Source organism: Podarcis cretensis, assembly GCF_951804945.1.
Source record: "Podarcis cretensis genome assembly, chromosome: 6".
In the NCBI taxonomy this organism is placed as follows: Eukaryota; Metazoa; Chordata; class Lepidosauria; order Squamata; family Lacertidae; genus Podarcis; species Podarcis cretensis.
In genome coordinates, this window is record NC_137175.1 from 31,652,677 (window position 1) to 31,675,924 (window position 23,248).

The following is a 23,248-nucleotide window of genomic DNA, read 5'->3' on the forward strand; positions in this document are numbered from 1 at the left end:
TCAATCGGCAAGTCCTAGGTGCTGAGGCTTTAACCCACAGCGCCACCTGCGTCCCCGCTGGGAGTTGTTAGGGGACCCCTATTCCCTTCACAGAGCTACAGTTCTCAGTGTGCATAAGCAAGCAATCCCTCTTCACAGGGAACTCTGGGAACTGTATCTTTATTTTAGGGAAGTGTGGTGGGGAAGAAACAGGCAGTGGAGGAAAGGAGATCAGGGCAGCAGGCAACCATGGTGCTGACAAGTTGGGGCAATCCACGGCTACATTTGACAGCTCTGTGTAGCCAGAATCAGGAGACTGGCCAGCCCCATGATCTCCAGCTTCATCTTTGACAGCCTCCTGGACTGCACAGCTAGCTATCAATTGCAGCCAGAGACTGTGTAGCTGGCCAACCCCATGATCTCCATCTGTAGTGACTGCACAAGTGAAGTGCAAGTCCCAATCTGACTCTGGGTAAGCCTGAAGGGGCACTATGCTTGCCTTTAATTCGGATTGTTCTCATTCAAGCAGTGGTTCTTGCATTTCTGAGCACTGCTGCTTTAAATAATTACCTATTTCTAGCAGGAATTAATACTAACAAGCATGAGTCTGGGACCCCATGAGAGAGCTATAAAGGTCAGCTTTTTAGATGTTGCACATCATTACTCTGCTTGCAGGAGTATGAACTGGGCTTCAGCCCTTTTTATGGAAGGAGTTACTTTAAGCAGTGGCGTAGCGTGGGTTGTCAGCACCCGGGGCAAGGCAAGTAATTTGTGCCCCCTAACCTGTGGATTTGCGCCCCCTAACCCTACCCCTAACCCTAACCCCCAGATGTTGCGCCCGGTGCGGGCGGCCCCCCCTGCACCCCCCACGCTACGCCACTGACTTTAAGGAGCAAAATACTCAGTTTTCTCAAGGATCAGCACATAGCTAATGCAGCAACCAGCTGTCTGGAAACAGGGAGATAATAGACAAGGTTCCATAACATCAAGAAATGGTTCCCATAACAAATGAAGATCAAGGCCAGAGAGCTGTTGGAGAAATAGTTTGTTCCCATAACATACTAACCATAAACTGTCACAAACAGAAAGCAAATTATGATATTCCCCTTTCGAATGTGATAGATTAATTGCTATTGCTGATGCAGAAGAAAGAGAGAATAGTGTATGACGAGCTTAAAAAAATGTTTAAGTATAACTTTAGGAAAAATACAGAAGCTTTTCTACTAGGGATAACTGACACAGGTATAGCAAGAGAAGATCAGAAAATATTCCTCTATGCCACAGGAGCGGCAAGGATCCTAAATGCTAAAAACTGGAAAAAAGAAACTGTGCCAACAAAAGAGGAATGGCAAGATAAACTGTTAGAGTATATTGAACTGGCCAGATTAACAGGCAATTAGAGATCACACTAGACAAGAGTTTCAAAAAGCATGAGGAAAATGCAGAGAGTACTTCACAAAAGAGTGCCCTAAAATACATACCTGGACTTGTTTCGATTAATGTCTGCAGGAGACTTTGTGGATATTTAAGTTTTAATTAGAATAATTATTCATAAAGGAAACAATTCATAAGTAGTAAATAAGGAGGCCAGATACAGGATAAAGGAAGTCTTTTATTTGTTTGTTTATATTGTTGTATGTTATGCTCACTGTATGTTATGTTCATGTTTAATGAGGGTGGATTTGTGTATTGGGGGTGGGGGGTTTGTGGTATGTTGTATATAAAATTCCAATAAAAATGAAGCTCACTGGAGAAGAAATAGAGGATAGTGTTAAATCCTATTAGAGCTTCTTATTTGCTTGATGTTTTGGGAGACACTGCAAAGGCCGATAATACTTCCAGGACTCTAGGTGTCTCTGGAAATACCTACGGTCTCTGGAGGACTCACCAGCTACAGTGCTAAATCCTACTGAAAACCTCCATGAATCAGCTCCCTCATTTATCTGTATGTAACAGTGACCATGAGGATGATTACCGCACTCCTTCAATTCCACTTAAAACATTGTGCAAAAGAGACTGCTGCTTCTGAAGTGTGGTGCGTTAATAATGGCAGTAAAACATTTCTATAGTGGTAAACATCTCCAAAGGTAATATGCTTTTCAGAGAAAAAAAGGAGGAAGAAACATGAAATCTGAAATTATTTACGGAACAGAATAGCTCACAGCAACCGTGGAATCTTTAGATGAAACATGCTACTCAAACATACTGATATCAATTAGGACATGGCTAGTACAAGGGCGTTTCATTTGTGGATCTAAATATATTCAATAAAAGCCACGCTGCCCAGCAAACTGCAAAAGCCATGCTGCCCAGCAAACTGCAATTTCTGAAAGGGGAAGCGTGAACTATAGCAAGGAAGAGCCAGCATCAAGGGACTTCCAAAGCAGACACAGAGACAAATGCCTTGGGAATGATTGGCTCAACAGTGCAATCAATTCCCTTCTGAGCAGGCCAGGCCACCAAATCATGATGCTCAGCAAGTGAGCTCTTGTAATCAGCTTACAAACAGAATACCGGTGTTGTGGTCACCCAGGAGTCAGAGACTCTCCAACAGTCTTTCCTTGTATATGATGGACAGAAGGTGAGTCGGCAGCCTCTGCCAAAACTGCTTTCGGGTGTCCAGTAACAAGCTAACTGCATGCTGATGCCAAGGAAGTTGGTTACATAACTGCTGTCTGGAAGATTAGCATTAAGGGCAATGAGAATCCTTGGGGTTAACACTTTGCATACTACCCATTGTACCAGCTGTGTGAGATCAGAGGCAAGCACGACGTTACTAGGTATGGAAGTTAAATGCATGCCCCAACAAAATAAAGGCCACAGCACTGCACTTCCAGAGAACAGCAAGCTCATTCTAGGAGCCCCCTTTCTCAGGCCCGCGGGCACTTGACAGCTCAGACAGCTGAATAGGAAATGATTATTCTAATCAGATAATAATTGGACATGTTTGCTGCATTTATGCATAGCAGCAGTTCAGTGCAGATGCCATTCTGGGTGAGTAAACAGATAATGGGCATCTGGGGGAATCCATGGAAGATCTAATAATGGCATCTCCAGAGCAAAGTACCAGCAAGTGGGTTATTACTTGAGACTTCATTATTATAACCCTAATGTGTCTTCATGCAGCTGCTGAAATGAGGCTGTAATAAAAAGAAAGTAGCATCAATTTACAAGGGCTCAACCACGAGCTGCCACCTCATTGTATAAGTAAGTGGAGAGATTATGACAATGAAGGACTAATGCGTCAGCAGCTCTATTCCTTATCCCCACCCCCACCCACCACTTGCCTATTCAACAGCAGAACAAGGGTGCAGAGGAGCCACACTAGGAACAAGAAATGCTCCTGGATTTGCAGAATGACCGTACGCAGTGATATCTTGGTTACAGCACTACTTTTATCTTCTAATGCTATGCTGGAAAACCTGTGGCTCTCCTGGTGTTGTGCTGGACAATGGAAAGGAATGGTAGTAGCTGAAATCCAACATCTGGAAGGCCATACATTCCCCATCTCTGTTCTAAGGACTCACCCAGGCAGCAGTTTCTACATTTCTTGGGCACTTTTTCTGCCCTAGAATAATACCATGCTTAGCATAGGGAGTCAGCTGTGCACACTGTACAACCTGAGCTCCTATTGAAAGCGCATCCTGTCCAATGCCAATGCAAGATGAAGTGTTCCACATAGCTCTGTTGCAGGGGGATAGCATTCCCAAGGCTCTGCATCAATTCCATTTGGACATGCCCTAGAAACTATTCTAGTAGGTGCAGTATCTGTTTTATCACAACATTTATCAATTGTCTGGGCACACTGAATTTGTTTCTGGTAACTGCAGCTTATTTGCCAACTTATAGTCCATTAACAAACTTTGCTATCTGGGTGAAAAGCCAAATACATGAGTAGAGGGGCTCAGTCTAAACACTTTTATGTGCTTGCAAAAATTACCTCCTCCTCCTCCCTGCCCAAATTCCTCAAACTACTCAATGTGTAGCATGTGAATTGCTAGCAACCTAAAAAGCAGGAATCTCCCAGAAGCAGAAGCTGACATGTGTTCGCTACATATAAGGCTACCTGGGGAAGAAGTGGGTCAGATTTGTTAGGCTGGGGGAAAACTGGGAGCCCGCTGCCTGCTCTCCTCCAATACAATAAGCGTCTATGTCTGTTTTCTTCTCTGAGGAAGTTGTGGCAGGGCTCTATTTGTATTTGTTCGGCTAATACTTCAAATAGATAAGCTGTGCATTATCTCTGATCTGTGTGAACATTTATTCATGCAAGCCATCAACTTGTAATTTTTTGTGGTTGCATTTTCTGTAAGTGTACATTTTTAATGCTGTGTCTTAGATTGTTGTATGCCAGCCTGAGGGTGAATTATGATTAGTAATACTAGTACCCCATAAAATTCCCAATCAGAGATTGATCAAGACCTTCAATTAGTCAGCCATGCTGGTGAGAAGGAAATCCCAGCTCATGGCAGCTCCTCCTTCTATGTCATGATGAGAGAGTAAGGTTCTTCTTTGGTATTAGTGCACAAATAAGAATAGATTCAGCCTCGGTTTAACAACTGCATCTCATTCCATGTTGGGGGGGGGGGCATGGAATGAGTTTGGCAATGAAAATATACAAATCTATAATTTGAATATAATTTGTGTGCGTGTGTGATATTTTGGCAAGGCCTGCCCATCAAGGCCTATAGAATTGACTCTTGTTTGGATTGTTCACTGCTGTTCCATGAGCCTTACACTTCCTTAGTAATGTAACTCAAATGTGCTTCCTAGGCTTTGTTGGAAGGGGTGAATCACACCTATAGTAATATCTCCTGCTCAGGAGCATGTTCCACTTCTCTCAGTGCTGCAAACCACAAGTTTCTCAGTTCAGCTTGACCAGAGCAATCAGTATTGATCCCTACAACCCTGAACAAGGACAAAATTTCTATCAATTGCCTCTGAACAAACCTATTTCCCCAAAGACCCTGGGTAAGGTACACATAATGCTGCGTATCTTTCCTTTCATCTCAGTCAAAGCAGGGAGGGAGGGGAATCAATAAAATGCATGAATAAAGCCAGCTTCAATTGCTGCCATTAAGATTCTGGTGATGTTAGTAATAGAAGCTAAAATAGAAACAGCTTAAGAGCTGCACCCAAATTCTTCGTGTGGTGCTGATCACTTGGCTGGCTATAAGATGAGTATTTATAGACAAGAGTGATTGATGCTGGAAGGCAAGGTGGGGCCAAGCATGTGTCTTCCTTAAGGGAAAAGCCCACAAAGCAGATATTTCTACACAATGGAATGGCCCTTTGCCCACCTAAGAAGACAGATCATCAATAATAAGCCGAGTCATCACCAGGAATCTTGTGAGATCAATTATCTTGATGCAAGCTTTGAGTATATTCCAAAAGGCAACTAAAAGTGGAATTGGTTGGTTTGAAGACAAGGAATACACCCAGCATGCCTATCCTTTTAACTCAGTGGTTCCACCACTTTCTTCCCCATGAACCATTTGAAAAATGCTGAGTCTTGGCAGACCACTTAATGATTATTCTGCCTTCTATAGCAATTGTGATGCACAGTGCTAAATGCTATATGATATTTAATTGTATTTTTGTTGCTTCTTTTTATATATTGAATTCAAATTGTAATGCAATAAAATGCAATATAAGAAATGAAAGAAGTGCTGAATATACAATTAAAAATCTGTATGAATTATCATTTATTTATTCAATTTATATCTCCTCCTTCCTCCCAAAGGAGCCTGGCCAACAATATTTAATGCAATGGATGTGTTGTCTCTTGTCTTCAACCACAAATCCATAGACCTAAGTGAAACTCACAGACCACTGGTGGTTTACAGGCCACAGTTCAGACTGCAGCCTCTGGAATCAGTTTCAAGACTGGCAGTGTGTTTTGTGGATTATGGTCCTTCCCCCCCACCCCCATCTTGAAGCAGAGAATGTGTCATTCTTCTAGCATTTCAAAGTAAGCAGCACACTAAGATAACCATATAGCACCATTATACCGAAGTGTTGCAGGGAGGAAGATAAAGTGTCTTCTGTTGGAGCATTTCCTTTCCACATTTTATGTTAACCTGAACGATCCACTTAATCTGTGTTCACAGAAAGCAGAGTATCCTATCATTTTGACTTCACACTTCACTTCTCACCTGACTATTTTGCATCAGTGGTATTCTTAAATTTGGGCTGCTTTTATCCTCCAGTTCCCTTGGAATCCACAGTAAGACAGTAAGACAGAAGAGCTGTTTGAAGGAAGAGTCACTCGAAAACCAGCTACAGAAGAGGATTCACACTTGCTCCAGCTGACTAAGAGCAACAAAACAGGAAGTGGGGGGGTTTAGGGGGAGGGACAAAGGCTCACTGGAACTCCCAGGTCCATCCAGGCAGGACTCATGAGTTGCTTTTTCCCTTAAGATTGGGCCTAGCTCAGACTTGTCAGAGCTTGTTCAGAAATTAAGCATTTGAACATTCTTTTCAATAGAATTTTGGAACTCTCTCTTTAAAAACAATAGCACAGGATAGCAGCATAAAGACAAAAGCAAACAGGGGCTTTGGAAAAAGGAACCAGAGGATCGCATCCAATGGTTGTATTTAGGCTTTGCCGGAAAACTTTAGGAGATTACCAAGTCCCCAAACTCAACAACAGGTTGTTATCTTTTTTTAAAAAAAAATATCAAGGTTTTGTTTTTCCCCTTTGCAGAAAGAGTCATGGGATTTCTCTCACATTCTACTAGAAAGGTACCAGATTTAAAGCAGGAGAGAACAGAATGGCACTGCTCTTATGAGGACAGAGTCCTTGCCAGTGCTGTTCTGCATCTATGGGTAAAAAACCGGAAGTGTTATATGCACAGCAAGATGTGAATTTGTGCTTGGGTTGAGTTATTTCTGGGTGACGGAAGTGGAAGGGGAGATGACTCAACCCTTCTCCAAGACTGATGATGTTACTGTTGATTTTAGCCACAAAACCAGCCAGGAGGCAGACACATTCTTCTCACTTCCGTCCTTCCAAGCTCCCCCAAGCTCAACACACATGTTATTTAGAAAGCTGCTGAATAAGCAACTCAAAGCATTAATGCTGGGCATGCACCTACATGATTGTGAATACACTTGAGACAGAAGATGTGCTCTGTGATGTCAGGGTGACAGATCTCCAGACGTTAACTCCAGACATCAACTCCAAGGCACATTAAAGAAAAAGGTTCTTCGATGTGGAGAGGTAGCTGTCATACTATCAAAATATTGATGTGTTGGTGTTTTCCTATCCCAGAGGGGAAATCTTATCCAGCTTATGGACACGGAGTTCAGGAACAACCAGAACACAAGAAATCAGAAACAGAGCAGTGAAAGTGCAGAAGAGAAGGAGAGAGTCTCCTGCCTCCTCCCTTCATTCTTACTGACAGACCACTGGACCTCTGGTAGCAAAGAGGGGGCGTGAGAAATAAGGGCCCTAGAGCAATGCCCTTGTACACTTTTCTTCTGAAAAATAATTCTTATAACAACTAGAGTGGACAGCTGGCAATGCCACATGCTCCCAGAGTAATTATATGACCCTTAACCTGCCTAACAGATCAGGGTTTAAAAGACAAACACACTGGGGATAGTGGCATTACTAGGGCCCAACTCACATAAGCCAAAGCTGCTATACTGTATATGTTGTTGCCAAACTGCCCCAAGGGTGCAATTATGTGCTGAATGCAATGTGCGACCCAGCACATACCTGGATACAAATGCAACTTCCAGTATCTGTTGTCATGACAACTTGAAAAAGTGCCACCAAGATCATGAAAAATAGCTAGCAGTGCAGTGCTGTTCATGCGCTACATCTGCCGTGCGGTTATAGGAATGTGCACACATGAGAACAACACAGGTTACACTCTATGGACAACCCCTAGGCTGTATGGAACAGACCACTGTATTAACAGGAGGGATGGAGGGAAGAGGACAAAGGATGCCCAGATGCTGCCGTGCTGCTTGTTAGCAGACAGACTCTTCTTAGTTGATGCGGAGGCAGCCTAGGAAAGCCACAGGATCTGCTAAGGAAACCCTCCTTGTGAGTCAGCTGTGTGTGTAGAGGCATCATGCCAGAGGCAAGGTTTGCAGCTGCTTCTTTGTACATATCTGGAGGCTCCCTCGTGCATCAACCAAGAAATGAGAACACATGGAAGGAAAGCCCGTGGGCTGGCTTGCAGCCTCCTCTGAAGGGAGCTCTTGGTCAGAAGCACTGTCACTCAGCCATTTCTGCAGCAGGCTCCCACACAGCCACAGTCAGGAAGCTTGAGTTTTATTACCTTTTTGCAAGAACACACTCTAGGGCAGAGTGCCAGATTATGTTAGTCCTGGCTGACAAAAAGGCTTTTCTTGCATAATATACTAGATATAGCAGAAAGAAAAAATATATAAATACAAAAGCAGCAGAACACCCTGATCCATTTCTCGACCCATCTCATGTACGTACCACCTAGATACAACACTGTCCTCCCAGTGGTTCCATTGGGATAACAATGGAGTATGAAAATGGTTCATAATTGGGTCTCCGAAACAATGGATCTTTTTTGTTAGCCAAGCCCAATTCCAAATCACAAGCTGGGGGACCCATTCCCACTTTATCAAAACATGCCCTGAGTTTGAGTATTCCACCTCACCGTAAAGCATCACTTATTTCACTCCCCAAAATCATCAGAAATGACTGAAGATCTCAATACAGTGACAGACCTCTCATGCAACAGGCTGATCTAAACATAATGCCAAAGGATGGCATAATTGGGCTTGTGTGCTTCCTCATTCATTTATGAACCCCTGATGGCCCCCTTCACTCTTGGTCAGACATGCCATTGTTTCCTGTTACATACAAATTGGCAAACTATGGTTTGCGCTTGCCCACCCCTTGCCAAACCTAAATGAAGCCCATGTTTTGAAGCATGCACGGTAACACAGAGAATGTGAGCTGCTGCCTGTTTAGAGTGAAGATAAACTTTATGCAGTTTGAGAGTAAAAATGTGATGCTTAGATATCTGACCTGTGCGATGAGACACTTGAGCTCAGTTCTCTCCATTTCCCAGGTCGCCTTAGCCTTGGCAAACTGTTGCTGCAGCTCGTTCATGCCTCTTCTCTCTTCGCGCAACTCCGTGCACAGCTCCTTCAAGGTCACCTTCATGTCTGATAGGGTCTTGATATACTCATTGGCCTGCTAGAAATACAAAAAATGCATAATAAAGTATGACTGACATACACACACCACGTTCTAAACAATGGCCATCACTTTTCAGAATCCTTATGCAGTCAAAAAGAAAGGGGGTTTGAAGGAGAAGCATGCACTCTGAACTAAAGGCAGGGAGAATAATAGAATCGTAGAGCTGGAAGGAACACCAAGGGTCATCTAGTCTAACCCCCTCCAAGACAGCCCGTGTGTGTTCGTGTGTAATAGTTAGGGTGCTGGACTACGACTGGAGAAACCCAAGTTCAAATCCACACTCAACATTCTGAAGGGCCAATCACAATCTCTCTGCCCAACCTGTTTGGCAGGATTGCTATAAAAAAAAAGCAGTGGGAGGGGGCCTGCTATGCTTAGCTCCTTGGGGGAAGGGTCAGATATAAATGATAGAGAAGTGAAAGTAATAAATGCAATAAGGAAGCTCATTAACTGATTTTTTTAAAAACAAACAAACCTGAATTTAAACTATGCCACTTCTCTCAGAGTTGGGAGTTCATGAGAAAAGTAGTTTAGTCTGATAATCAGTTTAGGGTGAGCAAAAGCAGACATCTGTGCCCTGCCCAGCCTCGAAGTACTTCTCTGTGGTTTGTGGGAATTAGTTAAAAAGCAGGAGAAAAAAGCAGCCCAAGTTAAACTGACCTGAGTAACAGAGTAGTTACTGAATCAGTGGCCAGAAAAATACTGGTGAAAAACATCTTCCCTGGATAGGTGATCTAATGACTATCTAAGACTTTTTGCACACATGGGCATTGGCAGGAATTTTTCTGGGAGGGAGTGGGGCAAAAGTAAATACTCCAAACAAACAAAACACAGTGAACATCAGAGAACAGTTCTAGCATTTATGGTGGCTGAAGAGTGTGGCACAGTCTGGATAGACATGTCTTCTGAGCAACTTGTACTCCAGCTTTACCCCTCCGTTGGTTCTCAGTGGGTACCACTGCTATCCATCTAAGCGTTATTTCCCTTCACCCATTAATTAATTGCACTGCTGCTACAATCAGCTTCACAGAATGAGCCCCTCTTCGTCAGGGAGTGCACCACTTGTTGCCCTCATCCCTTCTCCTCTGGGGTGGAGAGAATGTGCAGTGTACAAGAGAGGGCAAATTATCCTGGAAGGTTAAAAAAAAAAAAGTTGCACAAACCCCTCCCCTTCTTTGGTGCTCCATGCAAAACCAAAGGATTACCTAGGGTCTAAGTCTCAGGAACAGACATAGGAAGCTGCCTTCTATGCAGGCCTTTGGGGAGCATCCAATAAAGTCGCTGTGCGAGCGGAATGATTTGCACAACAGAACTTCCCCTCCTTCTATTCTCCCCAAGCACCACCTCCCAGATCTGCACAGGTCTGCACCTCCAAATCTGGGTGGGGTGAAAAGGTACTTGGGAAGAGCAGAGGGATAGGAACTTCTGTTACACAGACAGAAGTTATTCCACCAGCACAACTTGGTTGGACTCAGCCCATACTATTTGTCCTCCTATCCCAGAACTGTCTTCTGTGACTGGCAGAATTCCAGGGTCTCGGGAAATGAGAGGTCTTTTGCACCACTTGCTACCTGATCCTTTTAATGGGAGATGCCACGGATCTTCAGCTGCCACAGAGTTACAGGCCTGAGCGCTCTTTGTGGGGAACTTTCTTCACTGCATCCCAAGCAGGAAGAAATTTCCCCCAGCAGGGCACCTCATCACATCTCACCGAGTCCTGAGACCAGGTATCTCTGATACACATCTTGTTATCTGCTTGCTGCTGGGGGTTCAGCTCCTCCTCTTCAATCAGCAGGTACAGTTCTTTCATGCTGTTCACCTGGAAAGCACAGGGCAGGGCAAGTAGTGAGTGGAAGTCTTCAGTGGCTGCATCCTAGTGCTTTGTGCATAGAAAAGGACCCAACAGTAGTAGCCTGACCTACTGGATCCTTTAAACAGAGGCAACAGGTTTAGGATGATTAACAATGAGATAAAGGATACAGACTGTAACAAGATAGGAATGTGCACCCTCGAGAGATGCTTCTGTGTCACATCATCACAGTGACTTTCAACAGCATTCTCCTCTTTGTGTTTCTGTCTCAAGTACCTTTCTGCACATTTGTGCCTAGCAGAACCATCTGTTGGATTCCATGCTAGCCTAGTTTACCAAGAGGTTGTTGTTCCCAAGTCTTCAATCACTAAGTTTATGAAAAGATGCCTTGTGAGTCTCTTAGAGCAATTTAATCTGTGACCCTAAAAAGTGCATTTATGCTTCTCTTGCGATTCTCCGTATCACTTATAAATGTAGTTCATGCAGCAGAGGAGAAACTGAACACACAAAGAGATCAATGTAGAGACTTCATATTTCTGTGAAGAACCTCACTTTTTCATGAAGAATCTAAAACAAAGTCCATTTAAGCCTCATGTGTGAAACTGCCTTGTATCTCAGCAGCCGACCTTCACCAAGCTGAACTTTATTCACAGTTGAGAAAGCAGCTTACATGCTAAAGGCGAGATAGCAGTTCTTGAAAAGGTCATATGGAAGACAGGAAGCAACTGATAAATTGGAGCTGATATGAGCCTCATTCTTGGCAAGTTTTGATAAGAGCCCAAAAAAGAAGCCAGGATAGCACCCATTGCTATCTAGGAGATATAATATATAGTCTAAGAGTGGCTAACGTGTGGCTTCCAGATGTTGTTGGACTCCACCTCCCATATGGCCCAGGAGCCAATGGTCAAAGAATTTGGGAGTTATAATACCAAAACATCTGGAAGGACACAAATTAGCCACCTGTGATGTAGTTCATCCACACTATTATTGCAGCCTCATTCACTCTTTCTCTTTCTAAGTGATACAGCAAAAATACATGGGTTGTGGCTATCTATGCCACAACCTATTGATGTGTAGAAAAACAAACTCAAAGCAATTAATAGAAGCAAAAACACATGATTAAAAAGATCAGAATTATCTGCTTTAATGTCAGTAGTATACTTTTGACTAGTCAGCAGAGAAGCTCATGCTCTAAGCCTGCCATACCTCCAAGAAGTCATTGCCCTCATTTTGTAGGATCTTTCCCTGCCTCCAATGCTTCAGAAACCACTTGAGCTTCATGAAAAGGAGCAAGAAATTTTGCTTGAACTGCTGGGATTCCTGCACCAGAAGGTTCTTCTCCTGGCTCCAGAACTTTTGCTCCAGTCTCCTCTGTAGGTTCAGGCTCTGCAGCTCAAATTCTCGCCTCAAGAGGGCCTTCTGGTGATCTTCCTTCAACTGACAGAGGATAGGAAGAGATGGAAAGCAGGTTTGTTATATGGAGTGAAGTAACAGGGTGAGTACACCAAAATAATCAAGGATTGCTGAGCAAAGAAACTCCCAAGTCTGGAGACACAGACATTCACATCCTCTAAAAAAGAATTTTCACATCCACACAAGTTCACTTTAGCTGCTCAGTTTTGGGGCTATGACTAGTTTTAGGGGGGAATGAGTATTTTGGAAAGGACCAGGATGATAGCAGACAGAGAAAGGATAGAAGCACCATTGGTATATGAGCACATGTCAGGGGTTACATCAATGAAAAACCACAAAGATGGCTTCTGGGCTAGGACATAGTCATCATCATCCCCACCTCAAACTTACAACTCAGTAAATGTCTTGAGCTTTCCACTGACACTTCACATGCTTCCCAAAATTTCTGCAGCTAGAAATCCCAAAATTCTGGGGTTGTTACTTTTGTGTTTATCAACTGTATTTCCCAGGCAGCTGCAATTCATGCCTGTAGCCTAAATACAATACTCGCAGGTAAAATACACGCAGAGGCCTGACTAATAACTCCCATGAATGACCTTTTGCCACAATATTTTACTGGCACTTGTGCTGTGGCTGATGCATCTGGGCAAATAGCTAAGTTCCAGACATGACTAGAGGATTCTAGTGATTGCCATTCATCACTCAGAACAAAGTGGACAAGAGAACAAGAACCACCTTGCTGAATCAGGTTGAAGGTCCATCTAGTCCAGCACTCTATTTTCACTGTGGCTAAACAGATGCCTTTGGGAAGCAGAACCTCAGGACAACAGCACTCTCTCCACCTGGGATCCCCAGCAACAGAAGTATTTAGCCTCCAAGAGTGGAAGCAGAACACAGACTTCATGCCTAGTAACCATTAATAACTCAATTTTCCATTGATTTCTCTAGTAGTATTTTAAGCTCATCCAAATTGATAGCCATCACTATAACCAACAGAAGCAAATTCCAAGATTTAACTATATGGGCTGTGCAAAGAAGTACTTTCTTTTGTCTGTTCTGAATCTTCCAACATCCAGCTTCCAAGTTTGAGAGAGATTTGAGAGACAGAAGAGGTCTCACAAAGAATGGCTATTTTTATATGGAAGCTAGAGAACCCATAGCTGACTCCACCAATTCTGCTTGGCTGCTAGAGGACTGCTGCGTTCAGGTTTGTTTTCAGAGCATGCTTGTTATGGATAATGTACTCTCAGCATGTTGAGGGGTCATATGGAAGAATTTGCCTCTTTCCTGGCAGCCAAACAAGGTAGCAGCTGCTTTGTGCTTTCATACAATGCTGCACTAGGATGTGCCTGTAGTAATGGGAGGGATTAAGCCCTGTGCCTTTAGTCCCTTTAGTCCCTCCTGTACTCTTCCTGCCTGTCTCATCTTCCTGCCTGGAGAGTGGCTCCAGGCAAATCTCACTGACCTGGCAGATTTTCTGGGTGAAGTTCTCTGCTTCCTCTTTCCTCAGTTGCCTCTCCTGGGAGAGCTGTTCTTGTAGGCCCCTCAAGCTCTCATTAGCCTCTGAAAGGACCAGTTGCAATTCTTTGATCTGCGGGGAATAGTTTAATCAAAGCCAACAACAGTCAGGTAGGTCATCCTGTCAAAAACTAATCTCTCCATGTCTTTTTTTTTTTAAAAAAAAATGTTTTTATTAAGGGCCCATGGAAGAACAGCCAACTTCTTGCAGGGAGTGACCTTGGCCTGTATGTAACACCCTGTTGTCATGGTGAGGAACCTCAGATCTGTAGGTCAAGTTAGGCCCATTAGGCTATTTCCCCAGTCTCCAGCCACGTCCACCTGTTTCTCACTTGTCATGTGACTTTGGGATAGGTAACACAAGATTTGTATATGGGCCATGCCATTCTTTTTCCCATCCACATGAAATGTGTTGATCTAGTATTTCTGCAGTCAACTTATTCTCCCCAGAGTCTCCAGCCTTCTTGCCTCCCTTTGGGAACATAATCACATACTTTGACACCTACCTCAGACACATAGGAGTCCTTCTCCTCTGGTTGATATGACTTGTAGCTCCGGTCAAGTTCCATGTTGGGATCCACATCCATGGTGGCGGTGCTGTTGCTGCTGCTACTGCGGTAGAGATCAGAGGTCCTGCTCTCCGTGATGTCCCAGTCGGGGGGCTCCCTAAAGTCAGACTGCTGCATGCATGGGCAAGTTAATGAGAACAAACCAAAAGAGCAGAAAAGAAAAGAAAAAACAAACAAAACAATGGGTCTCAGGAACAATAAGAGCTACAAGACAACAAAAAGGATGAAGAGGAGGAGGAACTTCACTACCGTGGCAGAAGACAAAGTGGAAAACAAAAGGAGACACAAAATGAGCAGACACGTGGGCTGGATTGTTTGGGGAGGGGGGAAAAGAGAGAGAGGGAAAAAATGTGCAAACACCAGTTATGGTGCCATGCAGTGCCTGGGGTGGGGCTAGTTGAGGGAGGAAGGGGGGGGCAGGAGCATGCACAAAAATAGAACTCTGAAAAACTGGAGTGTGCTTCAGGAGGTTGCGACCCCTCCCCAGATCCCCTTCCCTTTCTTAGGTCTTACCTTAGATCAGGAGCAGCCATAGGGAATGGCAGCAGCATGTACCTGGCCTCCTGGCAACAGCAGCAGTACCGTTTACCGTTTACCAGAAGGGATGAACTGGAAGGGAGCCTGGTACTGTGTGGGCACATTGGTGGCACCAATGCGGTGCTGTTGCCGATGCAGCCCATACAATGCCACTACCTGCAAGCAGTAGCAAATCAGTTGCCAGGAGGCCAGGTGTGCAGTGATGCTCCACTAGCTGCTGTTGTCCTAGACCAGTCTTCTCCAACTTAGTGTCCCCCAGATGATGATGGACTGCAGCTGGTACTAAATAATTATTCAGCAGCAGCTGTAATGTGGTTTCCACTTCTCAAAGCAATCTTCCTCCTGCCTCATGCACACTCCACTAAACCAGAGTCCTACCTTGTCACTAGCCACAGTTCCATGCAGTGAGCCAGTTGTTAGTTGTCATTTCAGAAAAGAGAGGCAGAAAAGGGAAGTTACATTAACAGGGCCAGGTTCTGATTTGTTAAAGCAGGAGAAAACAGCATGGGCAAATAAAGCAATAATCACTGCCAGGGAGTCACTGTTGACATCTTAGGAAAAGCCTCACCTGGAATTCACAGCCATGAGCTTTCTGCAGAGCCTCTTTTGTGGAATCCTGGGAGCTGGCGCTTGGCAAGGAGTCCTTCTGGTCTTTCAGGTGGTCTCCAATGTAGTCCACCTTCCTCATGAAGGTGTTTAGCTCCTGCTGAAGGACCCCAAGCCTCATCAAAATGGCACTGATCAGCTTAGAGTCAGTCATACTCTCATTATCCATGGCTTCGCTCAGCACCAGCTCTGCACAGTCGTTGTCCATGCACAGCTTGAGACTGGAGGTGAAGCCATTGGCATCAGAGATCAGGACATCAATGGCTTTGCTGACAAGCGCAGCCTGGTCCCTGATGTCAAGGAGGGTCTCAAAGTCCTTGGACTTGAGAAGCCTGCAGGGGCTGCTTTCATGCGACTTGCTAAAGCCGTTGCCAGGTGCTCTCTCCTTGGCATCATTCTCTCCCCCAATGGGCACCTCTCTCCAAAGTGACGTTGGGATGCACTGGGCAGAGTCACCAGCCTCAGCATCCGTCTCCAGCATGGGCCGAGTGGTCTGGCAGGAAGCAAGGTCACAGCGCTGCAAGTTGGAGAGCAGGACACGGTTCTCATACTGGAGCTTCTTAACCTTGCCACTTAGCTCACTGATTTGGACCTTGGCCGTGGCCAGCTCTTCTTGGGAGGTCTCACTAATCACTGAGCAGCTGTCCTCAGACAGAGTGATGTCCAGGTCATGGTCTGACTTGTACTTATTGAGCTCATTCATGAGGAGCTTGTTCTGCTCCTCCAACTCCATCAGTGAGCGCCTCAGCAGTTCTGCCTCCTCCTCCACAAACTGCAAGTGCCGCCTAAGCTCCACCACACTGTCCCCAGAGTCTCCGCAGTTTGTCATGGAGAAGGCAAACCGGATGTCTTGCCCTAAGAGTTCTTTGTCTCCTTGGCCCCTCATGTCTTCCATCTCTGCCCTCAGCCCTCGGTTCTCAACCTCAAGCTCTACTATCCTCCGGCTCAAGATGTTGGCTTCTTCCTCTACAAGCTTCAGGTGGACTTTCAGCTCTGCCTCTCTGGAATGAGGGGAGTCAGCCAGTTCCTCTATGGAGAGGGAGCTCTCCAGGTCCCCATACAAGGATCTGTACTTCGTCAGCTCCTCCTTCATACTGTCGTTCTCTTTGGCTAACTTGGTCAGTTTCTTGCACATCAGCGCAGATTCCTCCTTAGCAAAATGCAATTGACACTTGAGGTCTGCGCTGTCCTCCTAGCATAAAAGAAAGGTACAAACGGTGCAAGCATTACTAAAAATGGCACTTTGGGCAGGGTGCTCTGTGCAAAACAGATTATCCCTGAGGCTAACCTTTATTATGGCATGATGGTTAAAACTAACAGTCCACATACTTGAACTTTGTAACATCTACATCCATGTCACACAGGCAAGCCAAGATGGCCATTTTGTTTGTTTCCCGTGACTAACCTCTTTATCTCAATGATCCTGGAATATTGTCTTGCTTCCCTTTTGCTTGAGTGGAGGAAAATTTGGTATACCTTATGCTAGGGGAAATATATACTGGGAAAAGCCATGGTTCTTGGGAGAAAAGCAATGACAAACCTAGACAGCATCTTAAAAAGCAGAGACATCACCTGGCCAACAAAGGTCCGTATAGTTAAAGCTATGGTTTTCCCAGCAGTGATGTATGGAAGTGAGAGCTGGACCATAAAGAAGGCTGATTGCCGAAGAATTGGTGCTTTTCAATTATGGTGCTGGAGGAGACTCTTGAGAGTCCCATGGACTGCAAGTAGATCAAACCTATCCATTCTTAAGGAAATCAGCCCTGAGTGCTCACTAGAAGGACAGATTGTGAAGCTGAGGCTCCAATACTTTGGCCACCTCATGAGAAGAGAAGACTCCCTGGAAAAGACCCTGATGTTGGGAAAGATGGAGGGCACAAGGAGAAGGGGACGACAGAGGATGAGATGATTGGACAGTGTTGTCAAAGCTACCAGCATGAGTTTGACCAAACTGCAGGAGGCAGTGGAAGACAGGAGTGCCTGGCATGCTCTGGTCCATGGGGTCACGAAGAGTCGGACACGACTAAACAACAAATGCTAGGGGTAGCCTATGTGTTGCCTGGCAGATGTAGCTGGACTACAATTCCCATCATCCTTGACCACTGGTTGTGCTAGCTAGGGCTGAAGGGAATTGGAGTCCAAGAACATCAGGAGGGCACCATGTTGGCTAGCCCTGCCCAATACGGAACCAGTTCCTTTTACACAAGTACACTGTGGTATTAGTTTTACTACCTTTGAAATATACATGTGAGCCTTCCTACACACACTGCAGATTGATTGTTTTCAGATACAATACAAGATTTGACATTCCAGATACAAGATTTGACACTCCTGCATTAGCTAATCTGGTCCCTTCTGCCCCCAAGGTAGCCCCCTCAGGAACTTTCCGACACAAGTGGCAACAGTTTATAGAAAATGGTTTTCCCTTGCCATTTCAGTCCTCAAGGGCAGAATGGTCACACTTTTCAATTTCTAGAAACTTGTCCTTTGGGCTACATTCTGTAGAATATAAACAGAATGAACAAATCTAGTAATAGAACAGCTTTGCCCTGGGTCCACAGTGCTGCACATCTCTAGGTTAGCTTAAACTCTGACACACAAAGACTGCATTTTTAGGCTGTACAATTTACATCTATAATCTGTGATACTGTTTGCAAGAAAAAATAAAATAAGGCTTATTTTGTCTGTGGATTAAAAGTGCCAGCTCAAACACAAGGGGTTTTTTATTGGTATGGCTCCGAACAAAGAAAGCCTTGTCACAGAACTCCTTAAGTATTTGGTCTTTCCTGAAGTTCAATAACTGAGGGGAGATGAGAGGGGAATAAGATTGGTCCCCCAACTCCAAAATTGGGGTGGAGAAGACTTGTCACTCCCCAAGCAGATCACCAGTTACCCCTGCCTCATATTACTATCATGTGAAAATGCATATGCTGTGTACTCCTATGTGTGTTTGCTCAGAACAAAGCCCCACTATGCTCAGCTGAACTTATTGCTAGTTTGGAGTTTGGCGCTACAATTCTAAACAGATCCTTAAAAGAGCCCAGCTGTCTAAGACGAACACTGGCCAAAGGAACACCACTCCCACCAGGAGAAGAGAGATTTGTCTCTCCCATAATTTTGAAAATTTGAATCTTATACAGATGAAGATTCTGCACTTAACCCAGAATGAAGAGGGTGGTTTGCTAGGGAAGGAGAGACAGTCAGTCTGATGGACCAATCTGAATAATTTTAAACATATACCTTTGATATATTCACCAACAAAATACTAAAAGAAATACACCCTCCACCCAAAATTAAAGAATTGATCAGCTATTAAAAGCAACAATTGTATACATACAAAGAGAAATACTATAAATGAGCCTCAAATGCTCCAGAATCACCCACATTCTGGATAATCTATTTTGCATATGTGATATTTCCAGAGCTGTACTACTAATTTTTAATGGACTATATTGGGTTCTGAGGGGGTAAAGTACAGGACTTTGAGAACCAGAGATGATCTGAAGCAGATCTGAAGCAAAATGTATCCTTTTCCATAACATTATATTATCTCCTGTCCCCAAACTGCAAATGAACTGATCCATCACTGTCTACAACACACAGTAGTTTCTTCCTACCCCTTCTTAATTTTCCTTTCCTTAAGATTTCAGCAATTGCCCCAAGAGTCACACTAAATATGATGTGTGTGATCTGTGATTGGATCTCCCAATGCCTTTTCGTTTTCCTAAAATAAGCCACAGGGAATTATTTGGATTTGGACAATTGCACTTGGGGTGGGGGAATTGAGAGTTTAACACTTTGCCCATCAACTGTTTCCCCAAGGGGAATCCTTCCTCTCCAAGCTGCAATTAGCTGCAAAGAAAAAGAAAAATCAGGTAGCTCTATGCACCCTTCAGAACTAACAACCAGTTTGGTGAAGGTTCAGTAGTGGAAAGGTTTAGTCATGCTCCAGGTTTCAAGAGAAGGAAAAAATTCTAAGGAGTCAACTTGCAATTGGTTACTGATTTAGCAAACAGAAGAGAGCTGATCAAATTCCAAAGTGTCTAATTCTCCATCTAGCCTAGCGTCATCTTCAAGTCTCCCACCAAATGCTTATGTTCACATGATCACAAAAAAACATGATGCATTTAGTACTAAGTGGCAAAGTCAGGGCAGCCTGTTCAATACATTTTTTAATGCATGTTTGAATCAACTCTAAGATTATGTAGGACCGCTGGGGGCGGGTTGAAGTGGGTAAGGTTAAGGAAACAGAACCTTTTTGACCTTTCTAGGTTCTACGAGGGCTTGCTCCTAAATAAACCCCACAGATGAAACCAAGGCACGGTTTTTGTATGTGTGAATTCACCTCAAAGACGGAGCAACGTGCTGAAACAGAGGAAAACATTTCCCTTTTGAAAGGCCCCATGACATGGCAGGGAAGGAGGAAGTCAGCTTTTACAGTTGGGAGTGTGTTTCTGGCTCATTCCAAAAGAGAGCCAAATAACTGTGACTAAAGCCCTGTCTACACATTGCTAACGGTTGAATCTGTTCTCTTCCCTGCAAAAGACAAGGGTGGAGAGAAATCCCCGCTCTGCTCTCACAGATCTCCCAATGCCTCCCCCCCCCCGCCCCACAACCCCTGCCCTCCAAACTGTTAGGAAATACTATACAGTTTGGAGACTTATTTGCTAAAATTCCCTGTGGAACTCTGAGGATTTGAATTTTCCCCTCAAGGAATATTACCTCATAAGAAATGACTGTTTGGTTATAAAATTAGTTCATTTCCTGTTTCCATAGCTCACTGAGGGAGAGAAAAAACTGACAAATTCCTCCCCAGAAAAGAAACTCTCCACCAGGCACTCAATGCCTCCTTTCCAGATGGCCAATACAGTGCGAACATTCAGTTGCAACGGTCAGGCCTGACATTGCATCAGCCACAGTTGAAAAAGGCAGCTATTATTAACTCTCTAGAATGTCCTGCATTGTTGTCCTTGCGCATGCAAAAAATTCACTGCACCAGATCCAGGCACAGAAAAATCTCACATGAAAGAGAAGAAAAGACAGTGACTGTTTATCCTTTGACGCAAGCAAGTGAGCATTCATGCTGCTTTGGAATTCTAAGCACAGCCTCCACACCAAGGTTCAATGGAAACCCTGCACAGCAAAGTAACTTACAAAACTTAATGCTTTTGGAGCCTGGTTTTCAAATGCTTGAACATCCCTCAAGGGGTTCAAATGTCAAGAAGACTTCAGGCTGAGGCCATATGGATCTGGGTATTGTAGCTTTAGTGCTCCCAGTTTGGAGATTTAATACCAAATCAAGAAGCTTGCCCGGCAATGATGAATTTTACTACTACTACTACTACTACTACTACTACTACTACTAGCAGCAGCAGCAGCAGCAGCAGCAGTAGTAGCCTCCTTCAGCCATACAGATTTGAGCAGGTGAATTGATTCACTCCTCTTAAATGCCTCATATGAATAAACCCTTTTGAAAGGACCCAGAATGCACTGTGGAAGTAAAACAGTAACAGTCATGGAAAACTTTGCTTCTGATTGGGTGATTAAGTGCAGGGGATCTAGGAATCTACACAATTATGACTGTACATGGAATACGGCTTCTTTGGTAGTGGGAGGAAAAGACCTGTTGTATATGTATTAAACTGTTCCTTCTAACAACAGCTGCTATCTGTTTACCGGGATCTATTTACCCCACCCTTCATGAACATTTAACTCAAGGAAGTTTACAATACAATTTAAAATCCAAAACAAACAACATGAAAGATATCCTATAAAACTCAGGAGTCCAAAAAGAAGGTATGAGTCAAATGGACATGGTACCCTTACAAAGCACAAATTTAATCCCAGACCCAGTCCCATTCTCCACTCTCCTCTCCCTATATATCCATATCCTCAACAATACTTCTTCATGCCTCCCATCCCTTTCCCTCTTTTTCGGATTTAAAGAAACACAGACCACATGCAATTTGGCAAACTGCATAATAAAGCATTTAAATGGAGATGATTTTTGAACACTGGCCATATTTGTGTTATTTATCCAAAGAGAATGTTTTTGACATAGAATTCCAAGCACATCTACACAGAAAGTTTAGCTACAATATTTTACTTGTACTCAACAACTGCTAATCTATCAGCCTGGAGCCACCAATTAAACATATGACCACCAAGCATTTGCACAGAGAAGGTAGGTGGACCTTGTAATTTTCTGCTAAGGTTCTTTTTCATTTCACACAAATCATATATTTATATGTAGCTAGATGTTTTTCCAAAAAGAGGGGTTGTGCAGCGCATGCTTGCAAAAGTGTGTGTGTGTGTACATAATAGACTTATTCATATATTTAAGTGCAGCAGACCAACATAGGTGAACAGGAAGTCTAAGAACTCTCAGGAAGAGTGAGGAGACTGGGAATTCAAACAGACTCAGATTACAGTGTATAAACTTTCTCCTAGGGCGCTACATCCTCCCTACAGATAATTATTCTCTTTGCCTGATAATAGAAGTGTCAGAAAAGGAAAAGCACTGATGCAACACGGACTAGATCGTCTTTCCAGATGTTCAGATAGTACTTCTTATAACTGTACAAATGGAGGATCTTCAAAAGGACTGCTTCAAACACTGTAAATTCCCACATGGAAAGCACTTCATATGCGTTGCCTAATATTTAAGCTCTGCTAAAATACCATTAATAAAACTCACCCATCAACCCACACCCAGTTCAGAACTCTTCCTAGGGTGTGGTGGAGGCTAATGCTTGTGACCCTATCCTTTCATCAACATTTATGGTATATAAAGCTGCAGTGTATATTACAGGACAAACCTTGGTCTTAGTTACAGCAGCATTTGAGGGAGACATGCCTATAATTATTTCTGCGAAGATTATAAGTCTACCACTGCTTCAATCTATCATGTGCTATAAGCATGCATAGGTGCTATTGTTCCTTAAAGGTATCTGGACAAAAGCATGAATAGCCAGTGTGGTGTAGTGATTAAGAGCGGTAGTCTCGTAATCTGGGGAACCGGGTTTGTGTCTCCGCTCCTCCACATGCAGCTGCTGGGTGACCTTGGGCCAGTCACACTTCTTTGAAGTCTCTCAGCCCCACTCACCTCACAGAGTGTTTGTTGTGGGGGAGGAAGGGAAAGGAGATTGTTAGCCGCTTTGAGACTCCTTAAGGGGAGTGATAAAGCAGGATATCAAGTCCAAACTCTTCTTCTTCTATACTTGCCAGATCACTGCTAACTGGCCAAAATGAGGAAGGTGCGAAGTTTTAGCAGAACCATGCGCATTTCCCCCAGCTATCTGTGTAACAAATGGTTGTATTCTGAATACAATTTTAATTTTGGTTTCAATTGGGGCTTCGAGAGGGGCAGGAACTCAATTTAAAAATTACCAATGCAACGCAGTGGACTGGAATTCATTCCAGCTTTGTTTTCTTCTGTCACCAAGCTATTTCCTTTGCATCACTGCTTCTTTCTAATGCCACCCCCCTGGCATTATTACAGGGGATCTGGATAATGTATTCCAGATATTCCACTGCTACTCAGGGTCAACCAACGCAATGCAGAGCATTTAACCACTAGAATCCAAGAATCGAATGCAAAGGCAATTTTAAAATAAAAATAAA

At 43.9% G+C, this 23,248-nt stretch overlaps 1 protein-coding gene across 4 annotated transcripts in view; it reads right to left on the reverse strand.

The window, feature by feature from the left end:
* The window catches only part of MTCL2 (microtubule crosslinking factor 2), a 90,528-nt gene that overhangs the window by 14,517 nt on the left and 52,763 nt on the right, over positions 1–23,248 (reverse strand). For 2 of the 4 annotated variants that reach the window (XM_079978836.1, XM_079978833.1), the window contains exons 5-10: positions 15,588–16,817; positions 14,420–14,593; positions 13,861–13,986; positions 12,189–12,419; positions 10,884–10,991; positions 8,999–9,169 (exon numbers count right to left, since the gene is read on the reverse strand). In XM_079978836.1, the coding sequence (XP_079834962.1) occupies positions 8,999–9,169; positions 10,884–10,991; positions 12,189–12,419; positions 13,861–13,986; positions 14,420–14,593; positions 15,588–16,817 (2,040 nt within the window). The remainder of the gene's footprint in view (positions 1–8,998; positions 9,170–10,883; positions 10,992–12,188; positions 12,420–13,860; positions 13,987–14,419; positions 14,594–15,587; positions 16,818–23,248) is intronic. The other 2 variants (XM_079978834.1, XM_079978835.1) reach the window with 2 other exon arrangements.